The sequence below is a fragment of the Panthera tigris genome, chromosome A1, assembly GCF_018350195.1.
Source record: "Panthera tigris isolate Pti1 chromosome A1, P.tigris_Pti1_mat1.1, whole genome shotgun sequence".
Taxonomy (NCBI): domain Eukaryota; kingdom Metazoa; phylum Chordata; class Mammalia; order Carnivora; family Felidae; genus Panthera; species Panthera tigris.
The window spans coordinates 78015674-78034630 of record NC_056660.1 but is presented as its reverse complement, the minus strand read 5'-3'; the positions used below and the strand labels follow the sequence as shown (position 1 = coordinate 78034630).

At 41.8% G+C, this 18957-nt stretch overlaps 1 protein-coding gene across 4 annotated transcripts in view; it reads right to left on the bottom strand.

The window, feature by feature from the left end:
- MYO16 (myosin XVI) overlaps positions 1 to 18957 on the bottom strand; it is a 610989-nt gene that overhangs the window by 372584 nt on the left and 219448 nt on the right. For all 4 annotated transcript variants that reach the window (XR_006215346.1, XM_042980064.1, XM_042980054.1 and 1 more), the window contains exon 5: positions 513 to 621. Coding sequence is in view for 3 of the 4 variants with exons in the window: in XM_042980064.1 (XP_042835998.1) it covers positions 513 to 621 (109 nt within the window). In the remaining variant the exon portion in view is untranslated. The remainder of the gene's footprint in view (positions 1 to 512; positions 622 to 18957) is intronic.

The following is an 18957-nucleotide window of genomic DNA, read 5'->3' as shown; positions in this document are numbered from 1 at the left end:
GACCAAGGCGCTTCCTTCTGACATTTGTGTTTCCACGTGTCACCAACAGTGGATGCTGTGCAAGCTGCTCTTGACTTAAGTCCTCCCTCACTGGCACTCACGAGGACTACCCGCTCCTAAGAGAATACACTTCAGATGACCTCGCTCTCGTTAACTCAGAATTCAGTTATGCTGGTTCACTTCCCTTGCCCTCCCAGTGGAGAATAGATTATAATTACAAACCCAGTCCCACTAATTATGGACTTTAGATGCTTGTTAAAATGTTCCTTCATTCTTGGCCTCTAGATTTCTGCTGCCTTGCAAAACTGCCTTGACTCAACCAACGAGGCATCGCGGGGGGAACAATGAAATTCTATATAGAGAAAAAATACTTCATTTTACACAATCTAGGGAAACCACATCAATCTGAAATCGTGTGTGCGTGCCTAAAAAATAGATAAAATATACATTTGTACTTCTACCACACTGTCTTTAAATCTATCTCTCTATAGTTTTTCACAGCAACTGCCTACCATTTTCATCCAGATAGGTCAACAGGATGGAACTAGATTCTGTCCCTTCCATGGCATAATCCAAGGGGATATTTCCATTAACATCCTGGAGAAGGACATTGGCTCCAGCCTGTAAGCGAAAAAGAACAAATATAACATTATGTATACTGGTAACAAAGAAAGCGGGTTTCACTTCTGCATTAGTTGGGAAACAGATCCAGAAAAGTCTGTCTTAGATAAAACCCTGTAGAAGCATGTGGGACACTGTAATTACTTTTTAAGACAAATGTAATAAATACTTTGTGAGAAACTCCAACAGGCTAAGAATGTTCAACTGACGTTGGCAAGGCCTTAGCCCTGGCTTCTTCCTCCCACCCCTCTTGCTACACCCAAGATATCCGATCCTTGCTGTGGAACCAACCGCACCTCTGCGTTGGTTGCCTCGATTCTAACAGAGCAGAAGGTCCCCATGCCTTTGGAGGGTCTCCACAGAGAACTCTTCCGTGAACTTTGATCTTCCCCCCAAACTATCCTATAAGCTCTTCAAGCACTTTGCTCTCTACAGAAAGTCATGGGAGAGCTGTTCTCACACTACCATGTTTTAATAAAGGCCTGGGCTAGTGGCTTCTGGTTGTTTTTCTTTTCTCTTTACAGAAACTATTTTTTTTAAAAAGCACAATCTGTAGATATTAATGAAATATATTAAATATGGCCATTACATAGCTTTTTGCTTCAAAGCACCCTTCATCAAGCACCTCTGAGGATGCATGTTTCCCTCCTGCCCATCCCAGCTTAAACACAATGACAGTTTTACTTTTCCTTTTCTCCAAGGACATGGCACAAGCACATACCACTGACCAAGGGATGAGTTCACTGAACTCAGGCCAGACGAATGAATGTCTTCCCCTATTCTTTTTATTGAATACAAGTCTGTGACGCCATATTTATAAAGTTCATATACTGTCCAAGTTCACGTTACATAAAAAGGTATATAACATTCATAATCTTATATACTACAATGTGGGATTTTGCCCTCTGTGATTCTAGATGTATATTCAATAAACAACCCTCCTATACATTACCAAGTCCGCACAGGTTTTCCAAAGGGCTGCTCTGGAGACATTGTAAAGACGGAAGTAAACATAGGCCAAAGTGGCAAAATAGTGTACCTCTTAATATCTGCCCTGAATAAACTATGCCACTCACCTCACCATCTTGAGTGTGCCACGTTATATTTTCTGTAACCACATGAAGATACTCCTCTATTTGAACAAATTAAGTTATATATTTCAGATTTTCACTTCGGTGAGGAAGCATGTGCTTTTAAGGTCCTGAAAACTTCAAACTAAGTCTTCGTAGTGCATTTAATATTTTTTAGTTATTCAGAGTTTGAAAAGAAATTATTCGAGGCAACATTGTTCAGTAGACTTTGCTAATGATTCCTTTCCTTTAGTGGCCAACCAGGAGAATAAGATTTTGCATACCTACCCAAGGATCAATTGTTAAAGAGCCAATTAAGAGAGAACTACAGGGTCTCATTATTGATTTCAATACAAATAGGCAGAAGTAAATCTAGTTATTCTCTTTTCCCAATGAATAAATGTTTCCGATATAACCTTATCTACGCCAAACATCTGGACGCAAGGCAACAGCGAATATACGTATCATCATGTATCGTCAATAACAACAGAAATAAGTAGGACACAACCTGGTGCTGAGGGAGACTGTGCACTTCGAGAGAATACGTTCTACTCTACAAGAAGTAATGAGGCTCTTTCAAAACAAGTCTGAAGGTGACCTCTGATGCTGAATATAGTCGCGGGGCTCGTTCGCTTCAATTCCCACCCACTTGTCACTCAGCAGTCTGCATCGCTGAACTCTCAGGGGTTCCCTGTACAGAAGCCCATCTTCCCGGGGGGCAGGAACTTGCTTCATCAAAGATCGGAGTTTAGTCCCCATTATCTGCACCCCCTCCCCCAACCTGCCTCAGTGCCTGGCACATACAAGGCACTGAAAAAAGATTGAGTGAAACAAACTGAAAAATAAGGAGCCAAAAACCGAACTTAAGCTAATTATTACAAATTAAGGCAGAGAACTATAATTTTTAGCTAAATTCTTTTTAACTAAATTTCCTGACCTTTATTTTCAAGGGCGCATGAATAAAATTACAAAATCACTATAGGCATACTTAAATTTCCTGCCTTCACTCTTTTTTTTTTCAATATATGCAATTTATTGTCAAATGGGTTTCCATACAACACCCAGTGCTCATCCCAAAAGGTGCCCTCCTCAATACCCATCACCCACCCTCCCCTCCCTCCCACCCCCCATCAACCCTCAGTTTGTTTTCAGTTTTTAAGAGTCTCTTATGCTTTGGCTCTCTCCCACTCTAACCTCTTTTTTTTCCCCCTCCCCCATGGGTTTCTGTTAAGTTTCTCAGGATCCACATAAGAGTGAAAACATATGGTATCAGTCTTTCTCTGTATGGCTTATTTCACTTAGCATCACACTCTCCAGTTCCATCCATGTTGCTACAAAGGGCCATATTTCATTCTTTCTCATTGCCACGTAGTACTCCATTGTGTATATAAACCACAATTTCTTTATCCATTCATCAGTTGATGGACATTTAGGCTCTTTCCATAATTTGGCTATTGTTGAGAGTGCTGCTATAAACATTGGGGTACAAGTGCCCCTATGCATCAGTACTCCTGTATCCCTTGGGTAAATTCCTAGCAGTGCTATTGCTGGGTCATAGGGTAGGTCTATTTTTAATTTTCTGAGGAACCTCCACACTGTTTTCCAGAGCGGCTGCACCAATTTGCATTCCCACCAACAGTGCAAGAGGGTTCCCGTTTCTCCACATCCTCTCCAGCATCTATAGTCTCCTGATTTGTTCATTTTGGCCACTCTGACTGGTGTGAGGTGATATCTGAGTGTGGTTTTGATTTGTATTTCCCTGATGAGGAGCGACGTTGAGCATCTTTTCATGTACCTGTTGGCCATCCGGATGTCTTCTTTAGAGAAGTGTCTATTCATGTTTTCTGCCCATTTCTTCACTGGCTTATTGTTTTTCGGGTGTGGAGTTTGGTGAGCTCTTTATAGATTTTGGATACTAGCCCTTTGTCCAATATGTCATTTGCAAATATCTTTTCCCATTCCGTTGGTTGCCTTTTAGTTTTGTTGGTTGTTTCCTTTGCTGTGCAGAAGCTTTTTATCTTCATAAGGTCCCAGTAGTTCATTTTTGCTTTTAATTCCCTTGCCTTTGGGGATGTGTTGAGTAAAAGACTGCTACGGCTGAGGTCAGAGAGGTCTTTTCCTGCTTTCTCCTCTAGGGTTTTGATGGTTTCCTGTCTCACATTCAGGTCCTTTATCCATTTTGAGTTTATTTTTGTGAATGGTGTGAGAAAGTGGTCTACTTTCAACCTTCTGCATGTTGCTGTCCAGTTCTCCCAGCACCATTTGTTAAAGAGACTGTCTTTTTTCCATTGGATGTTCTTTCCTGCTTTGTCAAAGATTAGTTGGCCATACATTTGTGGGTCTAGTTCTGGGGTTTCTATTCTATTCCATTGGTCTATGTGTCTGTTTTTGTGCCAATACCATGCTGTCTTGATGATAACAGCTTTGTAGTAGAGGCTGAAGTCTGGGATTGTGATGCCTCCTGCTTTGGTCTTCTTCTTCAAAATTACTTTGGCTATTCGGGGCCTTTTGTGGTTCCATAGGAATTTTAGGATTGCTTGTTCTAGTTTTGAGAAGAATGCTGGTGCAATTTTGATTGGGATTGCATTGAATGTGTAGATAGCTTTGGGCAGTATTGACATTTTGACAATATTTATTCTTCCAATCCATGAGCATGGAATGTCTTTCCATTTCTTTATATCTTCTTCAATTACCTTCATAAGCTTTCTATAGTTTTCAGCATACAGATCTTTTACATCTTTGGTTAGATTTATTCGTAGGTATTTTATGCTTCTTGGTGCAATTGTGAATGGGATCCCATTCACAGCTGCCTTCACTCTTTTAGATGGACGTTTGTGACTTCCTTCCTTCCTTCCTCCCTCTCCCTCTCCCTCTTCCCCTCCCTCTCTCTCCCTTTCTCCTTCTCTCTTTCTCCTCTTCCCTCTCATTCTTCCCTCCTCTTCTTCTTTCTAACACTGGACAGTGTGAGCGCCCCACCTGCATCAGGGGTCCTGATGCTGGGTATATCTTGAATTACACTTCTGAAATCTTACCTCTGTTTAAAAAAAAAAAAACAAGAACAGGGAAAAAAAACCCACCATTGAGAAGATTCATGACTGGTTATTACTCTTAGTGTGAATGGCTCAAGTGTTAATGTGCGCTTTTAGTTGTTAACGGATCCCACTGGAACTGAAGGGTGAGGGCTTGCAAAATAGGACTTCTCAAAATGTCAGAGACTTGCCACTATACCATCAGGATGGTCTAATGTCCAGAAAACAGAAAGGGAAGTGAGGTTGGGAATTAGCAACATTTATAAGGTATTGTGTTAGTACTTGTTTTTCTTAAAAAATACTTTGAGCCACTCAGTAATATAGAATGAACTTTTCTCAGCTTTGCAAAGTGAGAGCCATTAAGTGATTCAATAAAAGTATCAGTCTGACATTGTCCATTTTTAATATGGAAATTTCAAAACACATGTATTCTAAAATATATATATTTTTCTCTTCTGGACATGATATTCCTCAATGCTTTTTAGAAATGTTCCTTTTACATTTCAAATTTCATTCCACTGATGCTGAATCTACCAAGCGGTTTTTCAGCTAGGAGGATAAAAGCCGGGGAAAAGTGCTCATGAACTGGTGCACATATTAATTACAGTGTTTCCGTGGATACGGGGCTCACTATTTTCAGTACAGAATGTGGGTAACAACAGCAAACTTTAATTGCCCCACGTGTTGGTGTGTGTATCCCACTGTAAGCACACTCTTTTATTTCAGGGCATGAGAAGCAGGACGAGGGGAAGGTGTTAGACTAGATTTTCAAATACAGGACAAAGAATGCCCAAGGTTGGGGGTGCCTGGGTGGCTCAGTCGGTTGGGCGTCCGACTTTGGCTCAGGTCACGGACTCGCGGTTTGTGGGTTTGAGCCCCGCGTCGGGCTCTGTGCTGACAGCTCGGAGCCTGGAGCCTGCTTCGGATTCTGTGTCTTCACCTCTCTCTGTCCCTCCCATACTCATGCTCTGTCTCTCAATAATAAATAAACGTTAAAAAAATGCCCAAGGCGGCACTCGTTCTATTATACAAGAACAACAGCCTTAGCCATCGCCACACATTTTCTAAAACTTAAACAATATTTTTTAAATAACCGAATGCTGTACTTTATAAAAACATAAGGCTTAGGAGACGGCTGCATTAAAAGGCTGGTGAGAGCGAGACTAGATGGAAGAGATAGATACTTTCTCATTTATATTCGGTGCCCATGAACACCCTAAGTCCCGGGGCGTGTGTGCGTGTGCGTGTGCGTGCGTGTGAAGCATCTTCCTAGTTTTACATTCCTACGCCTAATCACCAGATGTCAGATTTCTTATCCTGACGGTAGTTATTATCCTTTAATGAAAGAAGGCATTCCAAATTAAGAAAAATGTGCATCAGTGGGAACAGCTCAACCAAGATGTTATATTCGTGCGATATAGACTGTGAAGCAAGTCCTTTGGTTTGGTTTTGAGAGCATCAGTCATAAGGTGATTGGTTTCCATCGGGCAAGTGAAAGCAGTCGATGTTATCTATGCCAAAGCCCACTCCTCACATACTTTCTGCAGGTGCGGCCTGAACAGTTCCCACAGGGAGCCCTGAGGACATTTTCTCTAAGGAAGGCCACCCCACCTCCAATTGTCCTCACCTATGTCCCTAGAGTATTGGAAATGGAACTGAAATACATCAACCCCCCACCCCTCCTCCCAGACAGGAATCTCACCTCTTGCCTATCAGATAACCTATGAACCCTTAAGTGCACCTTTCTTGTAAGCAACATTTTCCTGGTTTGCTTTCTGTAACAATTTAATGTCAGTGAATATACTTGCCAATTCGTTCATTGAGTAGTGATTCTCTAACACATGAATACTGAAATTGATGGCATCTGAATATTTGCTTAATTGGCTTCAGCAAATACCACTTTTTATACGCCAACACTTTCTGGCAACTTTTTATCTTGGTATAATTTCAAATTCAGTTAAAGCTGCAAGAGTAATGCCAAGAAACCCTGTGTACCTGTTATGAGTTGAATTGCGTCCCCCTACCAAGAAATGTGGACGTCCCAGGGGCCTAGTACCTGTGAATGTGGACTCATGTGGAAACAGGAAGGGTGCAGATGTCATCAGGTGAGTTAAGAGGAGGCCATGTTGGAGTAAGTAGTGGAACAAGTATTCTTATAGGGAGAGGGGCTTCGGGGACGCACACACACACAGAGAAGGCAGCCAGGTGAAGACAGAGGCAGATATGGGGGGCGATGCAGCCACCAGCCAAGGACCAGCAGGTGCCCCCGGGAAGTGGACCAGATGAGGAAGGAACCTCTCCTGTAGGTTTCAGAGGGGGCGCGGCTTTGCGGACCTTGACTCCAGCCTCCAGAACTGTGGAATGACCAACTTCTGTTGCTTTAAGCCCCCACACCAGTTTGTGGTAGTTTATTACGGCAACCCCAGGAAACTAATACTCTGCCCTCTACCCAAATTCGCCAAAGTATACTTTCCTCCTACTTTTGCACTATTTTCCCCAAATCTCTTAAAAGTGAGTCAACAGGCACCACACATCCCTTTACCTCTAATATTTTAGTGTATATTTCATAAGAATAAGGATAAGTCTCATGCATACAAGTTATCAAAATCAGAAAATTTAGCATTACTAACTACTATTACCTAAACCACCCTGCACACCCAAATTGGCGTTACCTTTTCCTACTGTATTGTTGACCGCTATTTCCCCAGCCCGGGAGGTAACCCACGATCCCCCGGCACAGATACTTGTCCTTTTTCTTTAGTTCCACCCAATTTGGGACACCTCTTCAGTCTTCTCAAGACCTTCTCTCATATGTGTTACGAGGTTTTTGGCAGGGAAACCAGAGAGGGGATAGCATATTCTTCCCATCATACCCTATCAGACGGCACAGGATGTCCCTTGGTCCCATCAGTGATGAAGTGAACCTTGATCACTGGCAGGGGTGAGGTTTGCCAGGTGTTTTCAGGGCAGAACTGAAACTAGGAACCCATGCGTGCATGCCCATATCGACAGACACATGAACGCTTGAATACAGGTCTTCCTTACAAGAGAATACCAACTCACCCAGGCAGACGGCATGTCAAGGTTAGAATCCGGCATTCGTTAGAGTAATAACTGATTTCAATGGGAGTCAGTAAGGGATGGTAACACTACATTCCTGCGTGCCGGAAAGGCAGACATTTGAACGAAACCTTGATGAGGAACAGAATATTTACACAGTCTTCAAATATCCTGCCACAAAATATTCCACTTACATATAAAAATGTTGGCATCTAACCTGATAGGAAAAATAGAAAATTCTGTGAGTGAATGTTTTGTGCTTTTGAATTGCAGATGGGTTCTCTTCTTTCTATAGAAACTTCTGCATTATGTGCTAGCAGGATAAGATGAAGGCTGTCCCAGAGGAATGTATAATGTGCAAGCAATTATTTTGGGTCACAGCACATGATTGATATTAGGAGTTTGCAAACGTTCAGTTTAAGGATACGGGGAACTGTATGGTGAGATCACCCCAACTTTTTCTCAAGACTTCAAGGGCCTGTGTCATCCAGACCCCAACCCCTTAAATGTCCAAATATTCTGAATTCACTTGACCAAAAATACTGTATTTGGGAAGTGCGACAATATTCACTGCTGAACTATTCATGGAGTCTCATATTAACTGAACAATAAAAGTTGCTATCCAACAAGAAATGCACATTCAAAACAAAGAAACACAGATTTAGATAAGAACAAGAAGTCTCAATGGGGTTTCTGAAATAGAAGAAGTCTATAAATTTTTAATGACGTATTTCCGCTATCTTGCATTCATTGAGATGGTAAGTTTAGTGATACTATTCAAAAATGGAAAGTGGTGAGGCGCCTGGGTGGCTCAGCCACCCAACTTCTGGGCATCTGACTTAGGCTCAGGTCATGATCTCATAGTTCATGGGTTTGGGCCTCACATCGGGCTCTATGCTGACAGTTCAGAACCTGGATCCCGCTTCAGATTCTGTATCTCCCTCTTTCTCTACCCCTTCCCTGCTCGTGCCCTGTCTCTCTCTGTCTCTCAATAAATAAATGTTAAAAAAAAATTAATGAAAGTGGAGTATCAGCCTTCAGAGAGCTGCAAAACAGGGACACATCTGTCAAGGAGTGTTTGAGTGAGAGGTAGCAGGAAACAGGAGAAGGGGAGGGAAGTTCTCCTGGTGTCACAGAAGCCACGCTCTGAGTGCTGGGTTACTGCTCACCGATTTCAGGACCGAGGACAAAACACCTAATTCTGTCCATCAGCTTGCAAGGTGGAGCCAACTCTTACTACTTAATGTAGATGCCAGTTAACCTCGGTATAAATGTATGCAGTACCCAGCACAGTGCTGACCTACAGCAGCCACTCAATAAACTGTACCTGCACTAATAAACATAATCAAAAGAGAAAGAATATCTTATTAAATACAACATTTGTGGGATGCCTTGGTGGCTCAACTGGTTAAGCGTTCGACTTCAGCTCAGGTCATGATCTTGAAGTTCTTGAGTTCGAGCCCTGCGTGGGGCTCTGTGCTGACAGCTCAGAGCCTGGAGCCTGCTTCGGATTCTGTGTCTCCCTCTCTCTCTGCTCCTCCCCCGCTCATGCTCTGTCTCTCTTTCTCTCAAAAAAAAAAAAAAAAGAAAAAAAAAAGAGTTGGTATTCTCAGGTCGCCTGGGTGGCTCGGATGAGCGTCCGACTTCAGCTCAGGTCATGATCTCGTGGTTTGTGGGTTCGAGCCCCACGTCGGGCTCTGTGCTGACAGCTCAGAGCCTGGAGCCTGCTTCGTTCGGATTCTGTGTCTCCCTCTCTCTCTGCTCTTCCCCTGCTCATGCCGTGTCTCTCTCTCTCTCAAAAATAAATAAACAATTTTTTTTTAATTTTTAAAAGTACAGTATTTGTAAAACCACCATGAGCTAGAGTCTAATACGTCACCCACCCCTCTCTGCGTGCAGTATTTGGCGGGGCCCTGAATGCAAGCTCCAAACAGCATAGGCAGAATGCAGTAGCTGAAGGAGAGAAGGAAGGGCAGTTCAGCCCCAGCTCCTTGAAATGCTGAGGATGGTAGTTCTGGTTTGATTCCTTCCCTTCTTCCCCTCACTCTTACCATACGATACATTTGACAAAAGCAGCAATGAGGAAGCAAAATAATTTCAAAGGCAAGAAATGGTTCTAAAGCTCCATGCCCAGTCTATGCAGCCCAACGGTGGTAACAGCTTCAAGTATAGCATCTGAGGCAAACCAGAAAAAATGCCAGAATGCCCTCTCTTATGACCGTTACTGACAAAAAGGCAATGTGCCCTGAGGTATATGAGAACTCTTTGCAAATCTGTTCCTTAAAGAGAACCCACATGGAACAAAATACTTTGGTGAAAGATTGAGTAGAAACTTACAGGTACTTCTGAAAGAGATCTCCAAAAAAATCCAACCGCTTCGCTTATTTCCAGGTAACTTACCACTTAGTTTCTTTGAAAGTCTGTCCTCCAGCCAGTGGCCCCGCAGAGCACAACAGACCCTTCATTATTGCTTAGGAGCAATTATTTTCAAACGAAAAGAAAACTTCCTCACAATTCTGCCCTGTCTTCAAGGACAAACTCCAAAGAACTGCTAAAGCTTCAAACAAATCAGAGCAAAGATAGCAAACCATTTTTATAAAAAGACAAGCAAAACTGTAAGAGTCCCCCCAAAATGAAACTTAACATCACTGAACAAAAAGAATAACAGATACTGATCCAAAGGGCAATCTAATGCAAACAGGAATAAGAAGCACATGTTCTCATGAAACACCTACTCTCTATGCCCTGCATCATTTTACATTTATCATTGTTGTTGGATTGGGAAATCGAGCAGAGATGCTATTTTATGAGGTACATTCAGCAAGCAACCCCTCTCCTTCTGAAATATTCATGCCACCGAAGGAAACAGGTGAAGAAACTGTTAAACCTCAAAACCTCAACACATTCAATTGCCATCTCTCTTCCCAAAACTCAGCTGAGACATCATGGTTGAAAGCCCTGTGGCAGCCAGGAAGGAGGATGTCAGGTGGGGTGTGCACCAGCAGAAACCTGTAACAGAGCGGATTACCCCAGATGACCACCAATGAACGAGGCCGAAAAGGAAGAACCCATCGTCTTGCCACAGGACATCCCTCCTGTACTTGAGTCGGACCAACCAAGGGACCGTGGGGCTTCTATCCGCCCACAATCACGAGAACTTAGGGAACTGAATCAGAAGATTCATGCATCTCTGGTCTCAAGCAAAGACTTTCCCATGGGTTCCCACTGTTTAAGCAGAGAGAGAAAACTAAAAGCATTTAACTTTCTCCAGATGCTAGAATGTTGGCAGATAATGCAGGAGGCGATACCATCCGGGAATCCATTCATTCATTAAGAACTATGTATTAAGCCTTTATTATAATTAAAATGTACTTTGATTTTTAAATGATGGTAAATCTTTATGGTAATAAAAATCTCAAAACCTGTATTACAACCATTTAAAATTTTATAACAGTTGAGATGTTATTGGAACACATTTTTACAGCTCCCGCTGTAAGCATTCTGAGGTCAATAATTATTACGCTGGGAGCACATAAATGTTTATTGTGGCCCTGCTGTCATGCGAAGTTACCAACCATGTCAAGAAAACAAAACACGTAAGAAAGAAAGGGTAATTGTAAAATGCCAAGTAAACGGGTGTGGATGGCATTTACAGTCACGCTGGAGAAGTCTGTACACGTTTCCACATATGACATCACTTTAAAGGGACACAGGGGAGGACGGGCACCTAGCAGTGGGCAGACCTGTTAGGGCCTGGGTCTGTGGCACCAAGAGCTGAATCCCCATCTGCCAGACAAAAGATGAAAAGCCAAAGTGTAGCAATATAAACATAGTTATTTAACACGAAATAGATATTACCATGATCGTGAATAATAGTGTTGTAAAAACAGAGAAAGTAACGAAAATTTGGATAAAATGTCTAAAATAGGAGAATACTTGGGGCGCCTGGGTGGCTCCGTTGGTTAAGCATCCGATTTTAGCTTAGGCCATGATCGCAAGGTTCATGGGATCAAACCCCACATAGGGCTCTGTGTTGGAAGTGCAGAGCCTGCCTGGAATTCTCTCTCTCTCCCTCTCTCTCTCTCTCTCTGCCCCTCCCCGGCTTGTTCTCTCTCTCTCTCTGTCAAAGATAAATCAACATTAAAAATAAAATAAAATAGGGGCACCTGGGTGGCTCAGTCGGTTAAGCATCTGACTTCGGCTCAGGTCATGATCTCACAGTTAGTGAGTTCAAGCCCTGCATCGGGCTCCGTGCTGACAGCTCGGAGCCTGGAGCCTGCTTTGGATTCTGTGTCTCCCTCTCTCTCTGCCCCTCCCCTGCTCATGCTTTGTCTCTCTCTCTCTCTCTCTCTCTCTCTCTCTCAAAAATAAGTAAAAACATTACAAATAAAATAAAATAGGGGCACCTGGGTGGCTCAATCAGTTGAGTGTCTGACTTCGGCTCAGGTCATGATCTCACAGTTCGTGGGTTGGAGCCCGGCATCAGGCTCTGTGCTGACAGCTCAGAGCCTGGAGCCTGTTTCAGATTCTGCGTCTCCCTCTCCCTCTTCCCCTCCCCCACTTGCGCTGTGTCTCCTTCTGTCTCAAAAATAAATAAAATTTTTTAAAAATTAAAAAAATAATAAAATAAAAAATAAAGGAGGAGAATACTTAAATAAGGACATTTATATGACACAACTGCGTATTACTAAACCACCATGTAGAAGAAAATTTTAGGACCCGGGGATGTGCAGAAAGAGTATATAAAAAGAAAAGCTACCAATACATACATGTACACATCATATCAGGTAAATTCTGTGTAAATTTTGAGATGTGGGGAGGGGAGACACAGAGGACAGAACACTTCAAAACATACTCAGTGATTAGCTCTATGCGATGGAATTATTAGTGATTTTTAATTTTCTTCCTTACATGTATGGGTTTCCTTCAATTTTCTACAATAAATGTGTGACATTTATATTGAGAAAAGTATTCTTCAAAATAAACAATGAACAACACTCTGAAACAAGATGAAAACACAGGGCTGTTCTCTTGGGTCCCGGATGAGTTTCAAATCTACTGAAGTCAAAGGTGAGGAGTAAAACTTTAGACAAGTCAGTGATTATCTGGCAAGCAAACCTGAGTAACGTTTGAATCAATGAGTGGCCACAATATAATTAAAGGTCAACCATCCAATTAAAAGATACAATTTCATAAGCAACCACGGTGAATGAGTGTTTCCGAGAAAAAGCTGAGACAAGAAATCATGGGTTCCACGTTAGTAAAGAGCCCCCTATGGTGAGGGTAAATTGAACATAATTTGAAGGTATTGTGCAATTCACTTATATTACGTGTCCTACTAAGCCACTCATTTATTTCCCTTCATATCATGGTTTTGTGTGAACCACACACTATTCATTGACAAAGACCTTGCATGAAATGAGGCAGTGTCTTTCTACCTCACTGATTTTCATTTAATTATTATCTAATACCAGTCAGTGTTCCCTGCTTTTTAAAAGGCTTATTTTCACTGAGATATCACCTCACACAAGTCAGAGTGGCTAAAATGAACAAATCAGGAGACTATAGATGCTGCAGAAGATGTGGAGAAATGGGAACCCTCTTGCCCTGTTGGTGGGAATGCAAATTGGTGCAGCTGCTCTGGAAAACAGTGTGGAGGTTCCTCAAACAGTTAAAAATAGACCCACCCTATGACCCAGCAATAGCACTGCTAGGAATTTACCCAAGGGATACAGGAGTGGTGATGCATAGGGGCACTTGTACCCCAATATTTATAGCAGCACTTTCAACAATGGCCAAATTATGCAAAGAGCCTAAATGTCCATCAACTGACGAATGGATAAAGAAGATGTGGTTTATATACACAATGGAATACTACTTGGCAATGAGAAAGAATGAAATCTGGCCATTTGCAGCAACGTGGATGGAACTGGAGGGTATTATGCTAAGTGAAAGAAGTCAGGCAGAGAAAGACAGATACCATATGTTTTCACTCTTATGTGGATCGTAAGAAGCTTAACAGAAGACCATGGGGGAGGGGAAGGGGAAAAAAAAGTTACAGAGAGGGAGGAAGGCACACCATAAGAGACTCTTAAAAACCGAGAATAAACTGAGGGTTGATGGGGGGTGTGAGGGAGGGGAGGGTGGTGATGGGCATTGAGGAGGGCACCTGTTGGGATGAGCACTGGTTGTTGTATGGAAACCAATCTGACAATAAATTTCACTAAAAAAATAAATACATAAAATAAAAGGCTTATTTTGTTCATCCGAACACTCCATACTTTGCTCGGAGGAAATACAGCCTTTTCTGGTTTTGTTTAGCGGCAAACTGTGAATATGGACAATTGATATTTTCTGTCCCTAAATACCTTGCGTTAATGGTCCTCACGTGTGATTTATCTCTGGTGCCTTATAGTATCAGCTCCTCTCTTTTTCTTTCTTTAGTCTAGCATATTCTATTGCAGTTTTAATGTTCCACGCTGCGATATTTATACACATACGAAAGGGAAACGACACAGAGTGTATATGTCCTTGCATTTGAGCTTGGGACACAATTTGAAACTTTCCTAGCATTTACTTCCCCATGTTTGAATGACTAGCTTCTCCCATTAATTCCCACTCCGCCATCCACAAGGAAACTCTCCAGCCATGTTTCCCCTGGACACTCACGACAGCACCAGCTTCTGGTTTGCCTTCTAAATCTGGCTCCTCTCTTCCCCTTTTCTCTGCAGCCTCCTGTTTCTCTAACAGTCTTTTAATTGGTATACTTTGGACCATCTTTCAAATGTTCTTTCACTTTTTTTCATTTCTTTTTATTTAAAAAATTGTTTTAATGTTTATTTATTTTTGAGAGAAACAGAGACGAATGCAAGTGGGTTAGGGGGAGAAAGAGAGAGGGAGACACAGAATCCGAAGCAGGCTCCAGGCTCCGAGCCGTCAGCACAGAGCCCGACGCAGGGCTCGAACTCACGAGCTGTGAGATCATGACCTGAGCTGAAGTTGGACGCTCAACCGACTGAGCCACCCAGGCACTCTAAATGTTCTTTCATTTTGACGGGGTGACCTGATTTACTCGAGGGCTTCTGTTCCCATGTGTGTAGATGAGACTCTATCGAGTTCCAGAAACAATGCCTCCTGGACGTCCCCCGGTGGGTCTTCCATGGATTCTGACCTTGACATGTTCAAAAAGGAACGCATAGCCCTCCCACAGAAAACTTTTTTTCTCTGATGGGTCTTTGCACCACCCCTTCCAATTTCCCAAACACAGATGGCTTGGAGTCATTTTTAAATTCCCTCTCCTTCTTTGATGTTAAACGACCCACATTACTACTGATTTCACCTTCAAAATATGCCATCAGTATTTCCTTCACTCTCATCACCACATCCTAAGCCCAGAGTGACTCATCAGCATTTCAGGTCATGTTCTTGCACAGGCATTGCTTCCACTGAGGGGCCTCTTCTGTCTTAGTCCACGTGTGCGCAGGGCCACAGGGGTGAGGGCCACACACAGCCTACTTACCCCATCCCAACCCTCACCAGAAGCTGAGATTTGATGTGAGGCACGCATAAAAATATTGATGTAAATATATTAATATGTATACACTAAGAAACAAATTAGTGTTTATGCTCACTCTCACCTTCTCTCCTACACAGTATCCACGTTTAAAGCCAAAGACCCTTTGGTTGCTCTGTTGCTCATGTATCCTTAGGAGTAAGCCTAGCACACAGTACACAGCGGACCCTCAATAAAAAATGTATTTAATGAATGAATGAATGAATGAATGAATGCACATAATTCGCCAGAGATATTTTTAAAAATAGTGTTTCCATTTTTATCCTGAGTTTGAGGAGAAGACTCCCTCGCAGCTTATTGAGAATGGCTTTTTTTTGTTCTAAAATATCATCAGAATTCATACTAATCCAGTGCGAGAAGAAGCAGGTGAATCTGACGGCCGTAGGAAGGGTGAAACCCGTCAGGATTCAAAGATCCCTGAGCAGATCCATCAATGGCGTTGTGCCAGGTGGAGAGGTGGCTTCCTCTCCAAACCCAGCCCCAGACCCCTGGGACAGTTCAAATAAGTCTTTCGATGAGATGATGTGACAAGGTCCCTGCCAGACTCTGCAATCCCATAACCCTATTCCATGTTTTGAGGTCTCTTTCGCATCTTCATATCTGCAGTTCTCAGATGAGGGTGCAGAAGTGGTATAAAAATTATAAGGCAAAGAAGCTACCTTCAAGGTATTTACAGTTTATTTAAAGGGTCCAGTTAAATTTACGAAATAATCCCCATCCTCATCAAAGCCCAAGAAAGGCAGTAGATACAGAAGCGTGGCAGAAATGGGACAGACATGAATTTTGGAAACAAACCCCAGGTGGATCCTCACCTGGTTGTGTCGCTGGCTGTGTAAACCCCGGGCAATGACGTCATTAAGACCGACTGTCATCTCACTCGGAGAGGAGACGGAAGTGAAGTCTCTTAAACTATTCTATTGTTGAGAATTTCTCGTTATCAGCGACCTTCCAATTAACTCTCCCCAATCTCAGACTGATGCTCTCAGAGTTCTGTCCCTGCACATTTTCACTGCCGACTAAACTCTGCTCAGAGGAGGTAACAGAGGTGAGGGCACTGGATCCTGGTGGAACTAGCCCCTCACACATCGATGTCCTTTCTCCTCTCCAGCTTCACTGAGGAGCTTCTGCGACTTTTACCTGCATTTCATGGCACAGTATGTTTTTAAGAGATGTCTCCAAGGTGTCACAGTCAAACGCATTTGGGGTCCCTGCAGAATCTCTATCTTAGAACTCCACACCGCCCCAGAGCGCTGTGAAGCCTCCACCTGCTGGACGGGTCACAGTGAGATGGGAAGCCCTGGGCCAAGTGCTTGGGGCACTACTGAGCTAGACTGAGTCCCAGGGACAGTCTGTAAGGACCTCATCAGGAGGCACCTGGACCAGGGATGCCCAAACCCTTTTCTTTAATGGTAACCCTTTTAGTTACCAGTTTCATTATTTAAGAATGGAGGCAGGTGGTAACTGTGTCCCCACGGATGAGGGCAGCAGGACAGGTGAGTGTCAGAACCAAGGACGTAATTCTAGAACCGATGTTTGCCGATTCTGAGAACCAGTCCGTGTGGAAAGCAGCACTCTGGCCTGGACCTACTCCTCACGGCCCCTAAGGGGAGGGCCCCGTGCTGCACAGGCTCACAGCTGTCATAGCTGTGTTGTCTTGTGCTTCCTGGAAACATTATTTTATTTCTGCCCCCAGCCTTAGAGTCATGTGGAAACTTCCATGAAACACTTCTCTTGCTTCTGTTAATACTTGCAGATTTATTCCCCTTCTACTTCTCTAGGCTGACAGAAAATACTGGATGGTGACTGGATTTTTCTGTGGCATTGTTTTGGCTTGGCTCCCTTCTTTTTTTTTTTTTTTTTTAACTTACTTTCTCAAGCCAAAAAAGTCATCTTATCTTTTATTATATTCCTTATTCCTATATACACTCCCACCTGACTCCTAGTCTGCCATGTTTTAAGCCAAAGTTTTTAGTAAAAGTCTTCAATTATTACAGAAAAGGGTGAAAGCACTTCTGTCTGCCAAATGGTTCCCACGCTAGGTTTTCTTGCATACTCTGCGTACCCCGGGCAGTCAGACGGAGCGAAATTCAAACGTGTCTTAGTTTTTCTATACTTTTCCCACATCACATCTTTCCTCCTCATTTTCCTTCTCAGTTGCCAGGTAAACGCAGATTGCTGATTTCTCCTAAATCTCAACTGGTCAAAGATTTAATAAACGGCATGAAATGACATGTGCCCACCAGACAAAATACCAAAAACACATGAATGATAGCAAACCAGGGGATAAAGTGTGTTTTCTGAGACACAGTGTGTTTTCTTACTCCCGCCCCATCTCCACAAAAACAACTAGTAGCTATTCAAGTTTTAACACAGAATCCTGAAATTCTGTTACATTATCTGCAAATTACACAATTCTTAAAGTTAAAACCTTCTTAGGTGTTAGGATTTTTTTTTTTAAACACAGACTACAATCACTAAGGGAACAGAGCCTACCAAGTCTTTCAAAGAGTGATTTCATTTGGCAAGTCCTGGCTCAAGCTTTCTGAATTAAATTTTATATATATATAAACATATATACATATATACATATATATGATATCATAGAAAATTATAGATAGAAATTATATGTATTAGATATCATAAAATTATAGATAGAAATTATATATATATTAGATATCAGAAAATTATAGATAGAAATTATATATATATTAGATATCAGAAAATTATAGATAGAAATTATATATATATTAGACATCATACAAAATTATAGATAGAAATTATATATATATTAGATATCAGAAAATTATAGATAGAAATTATATATATATTAGATATCATAGAAAATTATAGATAGAAATTATATATATATTAGATATCAGAAAATTATAGATAGAAATTATATATATATTAGATATCATAGAAAATTATAGATAGAAATTATATATATTAGATATCAGAAAATTATAGATAGAAATTATATACATTAGATACCAGAAAATTATAGATAGAAATTATATATATATTAGATATCATAGAAAATTATAGATAGAAATTATATATATATATATATCTCATAATATCTTCATTGAAAGTGAAAAAAAATCTAAAGACTAAATTACCTAACATCATATTTCTGTGAATATTAAAATACCCAGATCTGGTTGTTGTAACAGATATAATATTGAAAAAGAAATGAGGGTGTCAGGAATCATGAATGACAACAATGGTATTACAGGAAAGCATCACCAGAAATATGCACTGTCCTGGGTCTGTGTTTACGAGCCCTCCCAACACAAGCAAGCAGTGTGCAGTATCCTGGTACAATAATGTGCTTTTCCAATGTGGTTTAAGGACTGAATGTTTCTTTAAATTTGACTGTGAAGGAATTTCTTATCTTGTGGAGCTTGATTTATTAATAAACATTGCATCCAAGTCCCCGGGATGAGTTCGGAATTAAGTAAAAAACACTCTGTCACCCACAGCTAGCAGCCAGTATGGCGGTTAGGCGTGCTCTTCCAATGGAGGTAAAGAGGGAGCTGTAATGACCAGGATCAGAAGACCAATGTTTCTCCATGCTCATGGGAATGTCTTGACCCTTTTCTCT